The 13,447-nt window shown below is 35.1% G+C and overlaps 1 protein-coding gene across 2 annotated transcripts in view; it reads left to right on the forward strand.

Moving 5' to 3' along the window:
- CPQ (carboxypeptidase Q) overlaps positions 1-10,419 on the forward strand; it is a 313,593-nt gene extending 303,174 nt beyond the window's left edge. For both annotated transcript variants that reach the window (XM_011978677.1, XM_011978678.1), the window contains one exon: positions 10,285-10,419. In XM_011978677.1, the coding sequence (XP_011834067.1) occupies positions 10,285-10,419 (135 nt within the window). The remainder of the gene's footprint in view (positions 1-10,284) is intronic.
- The last annotated feature ends 3,028 nt before the right edge of the window (positions 10,420-13,447 follow it).

A 13,447-nucleotide genomic window follows, 5' to 3' on the forward strand; every position in this document is an offset into this window, starting at 1 on the left:
TTATTTTTATCAATGAACCTTAAAATCTTTAAAAACATTTTCCCATGACTGAGATACTGTTAGCTCAATATGCTTGTATGCTTGTGGCCACCACCTGAGTTTCCTGATTGTTGCCAGACAGACTGCTATCAACTCACCCTCTCAAAGTGCAGTGTGCACTTCAGATTTATCCCCACTGAATTATCTTGTCAGTTTTAAGCTATTATTTCTGCTTCAGGCTATTTTACAATCTTGATTATTTGGTCCAACATATGAATGATTCATCTTATGTTTTTATCATCTTAAAATTCATAAGAATATCTCCAAGGTATTGATGGAAATGTTAAACAAGACTATATCAAGGGCTGAATTAAGCAATGCGAACATTCAAAATTTAATGAGAAATATAATTTAGTAAGAATGGTACTTTGATGCTTGTATTTTCTTTAATCTTGCTCTAATTTATAGCCTATTAAAATGTACTGTTTATGCTAATAAATACAACTTAAATTTTAAAACACGTGTTTTTGTTTGTATTGTTGTTTTTCAAAAAATGCACAATTGAAGAAAAAAAGCCCACTTTTCTTTTTTTTTAAGGTTTTCCACAGGTTGTGATTATTCAATACATGGCTACAATCGACTGATGAGATTTAACTGATTTAATGTATGAGAACATAATCTAATGACAAGTCAAAATAATTAGGGGGACAGGGACAACCTCATGAGGGTTGACTTTAAGAATCTAAATCCACAACATGACAATAATGTCACAATGTCCATTGATGAAGAAAGTGAACAGTATTTTTTTAATGATGTTCTTTTATTTCAGTTAATTGCATTTAGAGAGAGGACAATTAAACTATTCATTCTCCTTTGTGGTATCTATTAAGTTTAAAAATTACCTTGTCTTTCTGTTACGTTCTTTTTAAAATAATTATTCCTTATGGACTCTCAGTCTAAGCTAATTTTTATTTGTTCTCTCCGACAGGTCTATCTTTATAACATTTGAGCTCCCCCTACTCCTTATCTTTGGAGTTCACTTTTATGGGGACAAAAGATGAGTTTTCTATGCTTTGCGAAGCATGATGATGCTTCATGTTAGCTTTGGAATTAGAAGAAATAATTTTTGGACCATTCTTTTTGAGTTGTGATACACAAACATTATAAGGTTAATCAGCATTTTAGCTTATTAGTGGCCCTTGATTCTTACGAAACTAAGATAATTACTTCTCTTTTTTCTGCAGATGTGATATTTGACTATGAATATTGAAGTTAAGCTTCAATCCATTATATTGTAAATGGAAAAGAAGAGTTTTTCATTTTAGGTATATATACATAATACATGTATTCTTTTCCTTGGCTCTCATTATGTTTATATTAGGTACAAAACTAGTTAACATGTCTATTCTGGCGTTTTTCCTCCAAGATATGTAAATTCTAATAAAAAATAAGACCAGATTGGTGGAATGGGGATAATAGTATTCTTTTAAACCAGGATGCAAGAAAATGAAATGTTTAATTTTTGCAACATCTCCTTTCTAAAACAGAATATACTGATGGAAATTTGGCTTGTTTCCTAGAGTCTGAACACAGGGGTTATTAACTGCAATGACTGGGCTAATACTATGAGGTGGAGTATGATAAAAGGATTAAAAGCTAGCAGATACTGTGCTTGGATAGCCAGCTGGATGCCTGTGCAGGCATGGAGCCTTTCAAAGTAAAGTTGGCTCCTTGACACTCTGTCCTGAAGCTTGTGCTGATTTTTAACATCATTAAAAATCGGGTCATTGAGAAGTCTTCTTTTAGGGATGTCTGTAACATTCCTTGACTGCCTTATGTTTAAGCTAGAATTTAAGCATCCAAATAAAAGTTGTTCTCAGGTGTCATCATCATAGGAAGCCATCCAGCTACCCTAAAGTTCACTAAAAAGTCCTGGAACTTGAGATGATTGACTTCTGACTCCCCATTGTCAGTGTGGTCCAGAGATATGGCAGGCAGGAGCCAATTGCTTAAGGTAGAAATGCTTTGAGTAAGTTTCATTTGAACTGCACAGGCTATCATGGCTGGGTATTTTTCAAAGCTACGTAGGGTTCTGGAATTTTAGAAACCATTAGGGGCCAAGAAGAATCTGTCAGCTTATAGATCTAAATGTTCAAAATTTCAGTTAAAGCCTGTTTCTTTTGGTAGGAAGCACCTTGACTCCCATTTTTTATAATGAAAAATTGATGATATATCTATTAGCTTGTTTAAATTGAACCATAGAAGAGTCCGTAGGAGACCAGGTGCAGTGGCTCATGCCTTTAATCTCAGCACTCTGGGAGGCTGAGGTGGGTGGATCACTTGAGGTTGGGAGTTTGAGACTAGGCCAACATGGCAAAAACCTGTCTCTACTAAAAGTACAAAAATTAGCCTGGTGTGGTGGCACGTGCCTGTAATCCCAGCTACTCAAGGAGGATGAGGCATGAGAATCACTTGAATCTGGGAAGCAGAGGTTGCTGTGAGCCAAGATCACACCTCTGCACTCCAGCCTGGGTGACACTGTCAAAAAAAAAAAAAAAAAAAAAAAAAAGTCTGTAGAGTACCAAATGCTTTTTTTTTTTGGAGACAGAATCTGGCTCTGTGGTATATACTGGAATGCAGTGGTGTGTTCATGGCTCACTGTAGCCACAGTCTTCTGGACTCAAGCAATCATCCTACCTCAGTCCACTTTGCCCTCTCCAGTAGCTGGGACTATAGGCATGCACCACTACACCCAGCTAATTTTCTTTTTCCATAGAGATGAGGTCTCACTACATTGCACAGGCTGGTCTTGAACCTGGCCTCAAACGATCCTCTCTCCTTGGCCTCCCAAAGTGCTCAGATTACATGTGTGAGCCACTATGCTCGGCCTTCTTCTTTTTTTAAATCCTACCCACTTGGCATGACAAAGGCCTAGGACGTAATGGTAAGTGAATAGTTGTAAGGAATGAGAAGTTCTAACTGTGTGCTGTACCATGCTTGGATTTGATTATGGGAAAGATGATCAATATTAACACAGAAGTTACTTAAACTCTCTATGTCTCTTCCCTTACCTCAGGAAGTTCAAATACAGTGTTGTAATTCAGCTCTTCTACTCTTCCTGTCCTCTCAAATGAGACAACTTATACTGTGGTTGCTGAGGCTAAATAGAGGAGGAATTCAAATACATGATTCTTCTACTTAAGAGAAGATCATCTCCAGTTGCATCTAATCATGAAACCCAGTTGCCTCCATTTCATGAGAATGATTTCCTTCCATAGACATTCTCTGCTGTTCTTCTACTGTCAAGTCAATGTTTAGTCAATTCCAGCCATTTCTTGCAAATACACTGCAATCACATTTTATAAATCTACCAAGTGCTTGGTTTTCATGTGCCACAGATAAATTAGGTCTTTCTTATTTTATCCTGAGCTATCAGTCTAGTAACATGCTCACAGCATGCAACCAGGAATAGGCATGATCTCCTTTTTGTGAATCTAATCTGAGTGTCCTTTACAAGTAAGAGGGGATAGTCTGGGAGTGGAAACAGCTCTTTTCAGGACCAGCTGGGTGATCCATGAGCATTTGAACAGATGGCCCATTTTTGTGTGAAAGGATTCTGTATCCTACAAACTAACACCCAATAGCTTCACTGGGAAAAAAAAAAAAAAAAAGCTTGAAGATAAGAAATCAATTCAAGAGGAACTCACGTGTTTGCTGTGTTGCCTCTGAACACACCCTGTATGTCAAGAGCTTAGCTTTATTCTGTAGACCACCTAGTCTGAATCATTGGGGAGGAAAATATTTGTTCAAACATAGTCCCTTTTGTCTGTGCTGGGCAATAGCACAATACATTCAGCAACTGCCCTCTGAAAGTCAAGTCTTTGTCTCCAGTGGGGATTATGAAAACATGGATTTCTTGAGAAGTGCCTGCCCACCTGTGTTTAGATTTTAAATTGTGGGAAGATGCTTGACAGCCAGAAAAGAGATGCTCAGGGAAAAGTCTGTTGAGGTTATAGAGACGTTTTAAAAGACCATTTCCTCCTTCAAAATTATTAGAATAGAAGAGGAATTCTTGAAAACTGTCATGGAATATTGTATTGGATGGAACCTTGAAAGGTTTTATTTATCTCTTCTCTTTTAGCTTTCTGTCTAAGGCCTCAGAATGTAGTCTATTTTAGAAACTCTCTAAGGAAGGAAATTTTTCGTAACCTTTACCCTGTTAGTCATTTTTTTTAACTTCAACAAAAGTCTGCATCAGAAGATTCTTGCTTGCTTATATGACCCTAATGCTCACTGCTGCAGTCCAAGCCTGGCTTCCCTTGTGCTTTCTTCTGCTGTTCATATTCTTCACAGTGAGACCTGTCTTAGCTGAAGCCCATTATTAGGTCACTCCTTGGCCTCTTCTCTAAGGCTAAATAATGAGTTATTTTTTTTCTCCTTTTTCAGTACGTCATATTTTTTCAAACATTTAATCATTTTTGTTGTTGAAAATTTGGGGACTTCCTGTGTCTGGAAATGCATTAAGCCTCAAACTTTGTAGCCCTAAGACTTTTCCTGCTACCTTTTAAAATACACCAAATAAAATTAAGGCTAGGAGAAGAAAGCCGCTGCAATTTTTTTTAAAAAATCACAGAAGCCCCCCCCCAAAAAAAACCCACCGAGTAGCTGTCTTTCTGGTTTTTGATTAAGAAGACATTTGTGAAATGAAACATACGTTATTGTCAGACAGGCCTGTTGTCTACTGACAATTGATCAACATGAATGTGGTCAGGTTTAGATGAATATCTGTACAACTCACATAATTTTTAATGAAGAAAGTTAAAAGCTAAGCATGCCAAGAAAATAAGTATGACTCAAAAGTGGCCCTTTCTTAGTATATTAGAAGTATTACAGCTTGTAGTTACCAACGGCCTTTGAGGATGACTGGGCCATTATTGCAATACTTTTTAAAATGCTTCTGGATTCAATTATTGCAGATTTTTACAATTATATTTGATCTCTAGTTAGTTTATAAGGGGGACACTATCTTTGTCAGGTTTTAATATCAAGATTGTGATAGCTTTGTAAGTAAATATAGACATTTTCTATGCTTTCTGTTTGCTTTAGAACAGTTGAAATAGAATAAGATCAATCTGACATCTAATGTATGGTTGAACTCACTTCTAAAACTATCTGAGCCCCTTGACTTTCAAAGGTAGGTCTCTGATAATTCTTGCTATAGTTTAACATATCACACATATGGAAGACTTTATTTATCTATGTTCAATCTAGAGAATAGTAATGGAAGGATTACACATGTTCTCACCACTGAGTTGCAGAAACAGAACACTATCAGTGTCTTTGAAGGTCACTGTGTTCCCGTAGCTGATCACCTCCTCCTGTCTGCCCTAACCCCCGTTAGACATAAACACAATCCTAACTTCGGTATACTATTGCTTTGCTTTTTTTCATAGTTATACTATCTTTATCTTTGTATGTATTACTGAAGATTATATTATTTAGTTTAGTTGAAATTTACATTATAGAATTGTACTCTTCTATTTCTTTTGTCTTTTTTTGTTTTTTTGCCTATTTTTGTTTTGAGATTCATTTATATTTAATAATGCATCACTAGGTCATTTTCCGTTCACTTTACTACTTTGTAATAGTCCATTGTATGACTATTCCACAATTTATTTATTTATTCTACTGATGATGGACATTTGTGTTTTTTCAGTTTGAGAACTTCTGAATGTGTCTATATGACCATTTTGGTCCATGTCTCCTGGTATGAGAAGTCCTCTAATGTTTACACCAAAAGTGGAATTGTTGGATTGTGGAATGTACATATGTTCAACTTTATAAGGATATGTCCAATTGTTTTCCCTTAATGATTTTAACAATTTCCTGCTCCTACCAGGAGTGGATAAGAATTCCTATTGCTCGGCCTCCTTGCCAAGATCTCATTTGTGTGATTTTAAATTTTTTGCCAGATAGTTGCAAAGTGGTATCTTATTAAGGATTTAATTTACATTTCCCTGATCGGTAATGAAATTGGTCATCTTTTCAAATGTTTGCTGTCCATTCATAATTTCTTTCTGTGAAATACCTCTTTATGTGTTTTGCTTATTTGCTTTTTAGGTCGCTTATCTTTTTCTTATTGATTTATAGGAATTCTTTATCCATTTTGAATATAAATCATTTTGAGTTATATATATTGGAAATGTCTTCCAATTTCTAGCAACTCCTTTCATTCTGTGACTTCTCTTGATGAACATAAAGGCTTCATTTTATGATAGTTAAATTTATACATCTACTATTCATGCTTTGAATTTTTATTCTATTTTAAAAATCTACTCCACACTGTAGATATAAAGATATTTTTCTCTATTGCACTTAAAACTATCATTATATTGTATTTATTTATTTTCCATCTTCCCACCAGAATCTAAATTCAATTAAGGCAGAATATTTGCTTGTTTTATTCATTTCGGTATCTCTAGCACATAGTGGGAACTCAATAAAAATTGTTGAAGAAAACCATGACTGAATGCCAGAGAGCGTGAAATGTTCTTCAGTATCTTGCATTAGCTCATTTTCATAAGAATGCAAGTCCTCTGAGGCTGTTTCCTCTCCCTAGTACTGCCATATTTTTCATATGTCTCATTTTCATCTCATAATCAGGTGGATCCATTTGGACTCGGTGTCTTCATATGCACCAGTAACAGAGGGGCTTGTCCTCAGGCTGCTCTCTGCACATCTTTGATTTCGCCCTTCTCTACTCTCAGACCTACAGCTGGCCTGTGGGTGGATGTATGCTGTTGCCATTCTGGTTCCTTCTGCTAGCAGGCTTTCATCCAGTGCATTTCTGTTCGACTGTGGTGTATTCTTCCCCTATGCCCAAGGCCCTCTTCCCAAGGCAGTCAGGGCTAATGCCTACCTCACAAATAACAAACCCTACCTTTCAAAGAACTAGAGTTCCCATTCTGCCTTTCTAGTTGTTTTGTTTCAGCTGCTATTGCTGTTTTCAGAGTAGTTTTTTACTCTTTACTGCATTTGGAAGAGATGGTGGTGAAAAGGAAGTTGGGGTAAAAGAATTGGTCAGTACCTTGAGTGCCTCAGGACTCACAACACAAGGGGCAGATGGGCAGGTGCCCACTTCTCTGTTGATTCTAGGCCATGTTTTTGCTCAAAGGAATCCGGATCTGGCAACAGAGGCAGTGAAGGGACTGTGATTTTCCTAGCATTTATCAGGTGATATTTTTCTTGAAACTGCAGTTTACAGCATTTCTGGGTAGTCTGGTTTTGTTTTGTTTGTCTAAATCAGATCCAAGTTTATTATAACATGCCTGACCCTGACATAAGGGAGATTTTCAGTAGCCTTGCGCGTTGGTATATTTTTCTGGGTTATCTTTTGTGAGGCAACATTAAGGAATGCTAGCCACATTCCATTTTGAGTGAAACCTCCTGCACTGCTATTTTCTAAGTGTATGCAGAAGCTCTTATATTTGGAAAATTCAAGTTCATTCACATTGCTACTGAATTAGCAATAGCTTTTTATTATTACCTAGTTTTAAATCACTAGATATTAAAATTACTACTACTATTTCATTGTTGCCCCAGTTTTTTTTTTCTGATTAAAAAATATATACTGAAATAAGCTCTGATAATCCAAAGAATATGTAATCATTCTTCTATAGCACTATACCAAAGACCTTTTCCTATGGAATATTGTTTAGTTTCCTATCATTCAAAAACCATCTTTCCAGTTTTTTAACTACTAGTTTAAGTAACATTAAGTAGATTACAGAATGGAGAAAACATAAAGAAGTATGATTGTAAACAATCTCAGTTATTCTGAAAGAAATCTGAAGGATAAAATAATAGCTTCCTTAACTTAGTTGCTCCTATGTATTATCTGAGAAAAAGTTTATTGAAGCACATTTTGACACTTTTAATCCACTGGAACGTCATTAGGAAAATGTTCTGAGAGTCATGAGAATGTTGACTAATTGGGCTGTTTGTCCCACATGGGATTACACCACTTCTTTCTGAATCAGAAGTTCCTGCTATTGCAACATGAATTTTTCTTTATTCTTTATTTTTCCCCCTTAGAAACAATCCATTTGGGTTCATTACATAGCCATTTGTTAGTTTGGGGGATTGTGCTTGTTTGTAACTACAATGAAGTCATACTAGACTGGGTCTGTATGTAAGTCAATGGGAGATCCCGCAGCTGCTCAGTAAATCATTCAGTGCAAAGGGTCACCCTAATATTTTAACCCCAAAGTCCTGCTTTCCCAAAGTAATGGGCAATTTTTATTTTAATCATCAAGAAGATTGGTTCAACTTTGGTTTACTTAGTACATGTTGTGCATACACATCAATCTGTAAAACTTTTTAAAAAATTCTATTGAAGTATAATATTCTCAGAGAAAGTGCATGAATCCTAAGTGTATATGGTGAACTTTCACAAACTGAGTACACCTGTGTAACTGCTACCCAGATCAGAAAGCACAACATGACCAGCACCCCAAAAGGTTTCCCATACCCCATTTTTGTCACTAACCCTCCTCACCAAGGGTAATCACTCTCCTGTTTTGTGTGTTTTTATACTTTATATAAATGGAATTATACATCATGTGTTACTTGGCTTCTTTCATTCTTCATTATGTTTATGAGACTCATATAAATTTATCATGAGTTGTGTTTGTTCATTTTCCATTTCTACCTTATTGCTATGGAGTGTCCCGTTGATAAATACAACACAATGTATTCAGTGTTCATTCTATTGTCAGCAGACATTTGATGAGTTTTCTTTGTCTTTCTTTTTTTAGGAGAGTTAGGCCTATTATGAATACTCTGTTATGAACATTCCAGTACATCTTTTTTGGTTAAAGTATACACAGACACACACACACACACACAAGTCCTGTTGAATATATAATGAGGAGTAGAATTACTGGGTCATAGTTTTGTGTATGTTCAGATTTAATAGATAAGCCAGTTTTGCCAGCGTGGTTGAATGTACTTACACTAGCAACGTACAAGAATTCCAGTTACTCTACCGCCTCACAAATATTTGGCATATTTTGTCTTTTTCATTTTAGCCATTCTGGTTGATATGTATGGAATGTGGTTTAATTGATATTTCCCTGATGATAATGAAACTGAGTATCTTTTTATATGATTATTAGTAATTTGCATATCTTTCTGTGTGAACTGTCTGTTCATATGTATATATATGCTGAATATTTTCTGTTTTTCTGTGGGTTACCTTTTCACTCTCTTAATGCAGTCTTTTGATGACTAGAGATTCCTAATTTTAAAAAAACACTCTCACATATTAAAGATCTTAGTAAATATTTATAAAATTGTTAACCAATGTGTGAGGATCTCAGTAGTGACATGTTTAACTCAAAATATAATTTATTATTTTTTCTTTTATGGTTTATACTTTTTGTATCCAGTTTAAGATATCTTTGCCTACTCTAAATTGGCAAAGTTATTCTATGCCGTCCTCTAAAATCTCTTTAGATATGTAATTCATCTGACTCCATATTTGTATGTTTTATAATGATCAAGATACGTTGTTTTTCAAACCAATATTCTATATACCCCAGCATCACTATACTTGGTTTTTAACTTGTTTGAAATGTGTCCACAAAATTTAGTTTCAGTGAATTTTTTTTATATTGTCTTAGAATTACTAATACTTCCTGACAAAAATTTCAAACCTGTGATGATTTAAAATGTGTAATATAATTTCTAGATTTATTTAATACTAATGTCAGTTGAAATTTCCCTTAAAAGTTCTCCTGTTCAATTGGATCTAGTTTTGAAATCCAGCTATTTATTTATTCAACATCAATCTATAATGCATAAAACAATTTTTAAAAAATATTGTTCTCATTTTCTCATTTAAATCAATTCAATACATGTTTATTATGTTTCTTCTAGAATTTAGGACAGTTAAGAATGTGGTTGAAGTTTCGAGCTTCATTTTTGTGTCATTTAGGTTTTAAGCCATATAATAAATTTATCAAATATCTGTCAGTAATAAGCCAATTTCTTTAGTAGTCAAATTATATTAATAAATAAAGGTACAAAGTGAGGATTTTTATTACTATTAGGATAGCCTTAGACCCCTTATATAATTCCTCCTTACCAAGTTTTCCACTAATAATGACACATATCTTTAAAGACATAAAAATAGAAAAGAAAATATAAAAGTTCCATTTTTATATTTTGAATACCTATAAATGTTTGCTCTTTGATGTCATTTTTGCTTAGTTTTATTTTTTGTCTTTTTATTATTTGTTCTAGGTTGTACTGGTCAGTGGACATCTGGACAGCTGGGATGTTGGGCAGGGTGCCATGGATGATGGCGGTGGAGCCTTTATATCATGGGAAGCACTCTCACTTATTAAAGATCTTGGTAAATATTTAGAAAATTGTTAACTAACGTGTGAGAATCTCAGTAGTGACATATTTAACTCAAAACACAAAATACTTAACAGATTAGTTACCATGGTATGTTCAAAGATCCTCTTGAGGTCAGTTGATTCCCAGAAAAGAAACAACTTATCCTCTTAAAGAAATTTTTATTCATGTGTACGCCAGACATCTAAAGTGTCAAATGTTGTTATCCGCCACTGGGGAAAATGAACAAGCAAATAAAACTGAAGCAACCATAACCACACCAGCTAAAAATATGCAAGGAAAATATGACGAAATGCAAAGAAAAATCAGCAGCACCTCCTACTTCCTTGCCCTTATTCATCTTAACACATTATCAGACTATTAGGACAATGGATAAAGGCCAGGCATTTTTCCATCATAGAAATAAAAGAGTAACCTAGGATAGAAATAATGATTTCCATTGCCACAATAAGGAATCCAGGCAGATAATTCTTTGTTGCAAGGTCTGTCCCATGCATGACAGAATGTTTTGCAGCTTCCCTGACCTCTTCCCACTAGAAGCCAGTAGCACCCTCCCCTAACCTCAAGTTATGATAACCAAAAATGACTCCAGACATTGCCAGATGTCCCCTGGGGGGCCAGGGGAAGCAGTTGCCCCAGTTTGAGAACCACTAATATAAACTAATAAAATTATCTAGGTAACCTGAATACAGGGTCATTTTGTTAAAGAAAACAAACTAATTGGAAATCTTACACTGTATATACACTATGACAGAAAAGATTTTGACTACCTACTTTGTTTTTTATAAAGCATTTTGTAAAACCTGGGCGTGTAGGTTTAAAGCATCTCCTTTGTTCTTAAGGCTCTTAGAATGGAGTGGGTAACCTTCACACATACATATACACATAGTTATCAATATAGACGTAATTTCAATATCTAATTTTAGAATTGGGGAAGGTTTGAGAGAGAAGTTATCCAGCAAATAAACCTGAAAATCACACATTCCTTCACAGAAGCTCTGGGAGATGCTGTGTTAATTCTCTCCTCCTCTTCTCTTAAAAATATTCCCTTGGCTATCTCTTCTTTCTGTTTCTCATATCAGTCCAGAATGAAGTGAGTTCTAGAGGAAAGCAGGAGAAAGTCAAACATTTTTCCTCTTCAAAAAGCACCGATAATGATTTTGGACATTAATTTTATTTCAGTATGTTCGACCAGCTTGATTGGAAGCACAGTGGTGGAGTAAAAAGAAAAACTTTCTTTAGACCCATTTGAATTGGACTTTAGGTCACTTTGTGCTACAAACTACATTTTAGGCCTTAAGCAAGTCATTTGAATGCTCTGGATTCATTTTCCTCATTTCTATTCAACTGTAAGCTTCAGAGTATTTCATTTGCACTAGATTGGAATAAAAATTGTATCTTCTTTAAGCTTTGAATCTTACTTCTTTGGTATTCAGCATGGGACCCTAAATCACTGTTAATTGAATTGAATTCAATTGCATGGACAAGTGTCAAATACCGTGCAAAAGTGAATTGAGCATCTTTTACCGGTTCTCAAAGTACATTGACTTCAGTTGCTTTTGATAGCTAGTGACCAGTCTCTTTAATTCAGGACTTAAATCTCCAAAAGATTTCTGAAAGTCTATATAAAGATGTGAATAGACCTCTAAAATAAAGAGTAATATTTCTTTTGAGTAGGCGTTATGAGGCACCATAGTATATTGTTAAAAACATAGGATTCTGGAGCCAGACTGCCAGGGTTTAAATCTCAGCTCTACAATTTCTTAGGTGTGTGGCCTTAGGCAAGTTACTTTACCTCTCTGTGCCTCAATTTTCTCATCTGTGTAATGGGATAATAATAGTTCCTATCTCATACAGTTGCTTTGAAAATTAAATAAGCTATTCACAGAATATACTTAGAACGTGGGCTGGGCCAACCCAAGTTATCAATAAATGTTAACTTTTATAACTTAATAAGCATGATTCTGACAGTACCATTTTTTTAATGTAAGAGAAGATTATAATTTAGTTTACTTCCCTCCCCATTAGTGATTACTTTGCCTCCTAACTTTGTATATTTGCTATATTAATGTAACTTTAGGGCCAGTTCCTATGTATCCCTAAAATATCCTTTCCCTTTTCTACTTAAGTCACCATCCCTTGTACGATAGAAACCTACTGACCTCTCCACTTTTTTTCATTTCATACTAAATTTTTAGAAGTCTTAAATTTCTCCTGGTCAATTCTATATCCTGCTTATGTTTAATGCCCAGTATCTACCTCTGCACCTCACTTTCTGTGATTGCGCCCATTGAGTCTTACTCTTTAATTTTGAAATTGTGGATTTCTATTTGTAGGTTGCCTACATATTTTAATATGAAGAGCTAGGTTCAGCATGTGATGTATGAATTCTGGATGAAAATTGCTGATATACTTGAACTAGAAATACAGCTTTGGGCTTGAGGCCAAGAAATAAGTTCATAATTATATTACTTAATTACATGGAATCCAATCTGTTTAATTGGTAAAATGTGAAAGCTCTGTGGCAATCTCTTTTTCCAAGAAAAATGAGACTCCTTTTGGATGTTATTCCTTGGATGATGTGTCATGCAGCATGTCAGAGTCCCTCAGTGGAGCTTGTTAATTTGAAGAGTTGGTCCAGTGGGGATCTCTGATATTTGGAAATATTTTTCTAAGATTCATCCTTCTGGTATCTTCTTCTTTGTCTTCCCCTCTCATCACTCTTATAGATTCACTTTTTCACTCAAGCCTTCAGCTTAAATTATATTCAATTAATCTAACAGAAGAGTTATTTGTGCTTTGTAAATATAATCAGCCATTCCCGAGTAACCGTCTACAGAAGGCTATTTGCTGTGAAGTGTTGTTGAGTACTTTTCTGTGTTTGTGGTTTACTGGACTTGAAACTGTTTATTTGAAATGTTATTTCCTGGAATGTTCTGGTGTCAGTGCCCAAAGCCTATGGCCAATGATGCTCCAAAATGCGCATTTGGCACTTAGAAAATAAACTACCATCCATCCCAAATTCTTCCAACTGTACCATTTGCTG

This window comes from Mandrillus leucophaeus, unplaced genomic scaffold, assembly GCF_000951045.1.
Source record: "Mandrillus leucophaeus isolate KB7577 unplaced genomic scaffold, Mleu.le_1.0 Scaffold198, whole genome shotgun sequence".
Classification (NCBI taxonomy): Eukaryota; Metazoa; Chordata; class Mammalia; order Primates; family Cercopithecidae; genus Mandrillus; species Mandrillus leucophaeus.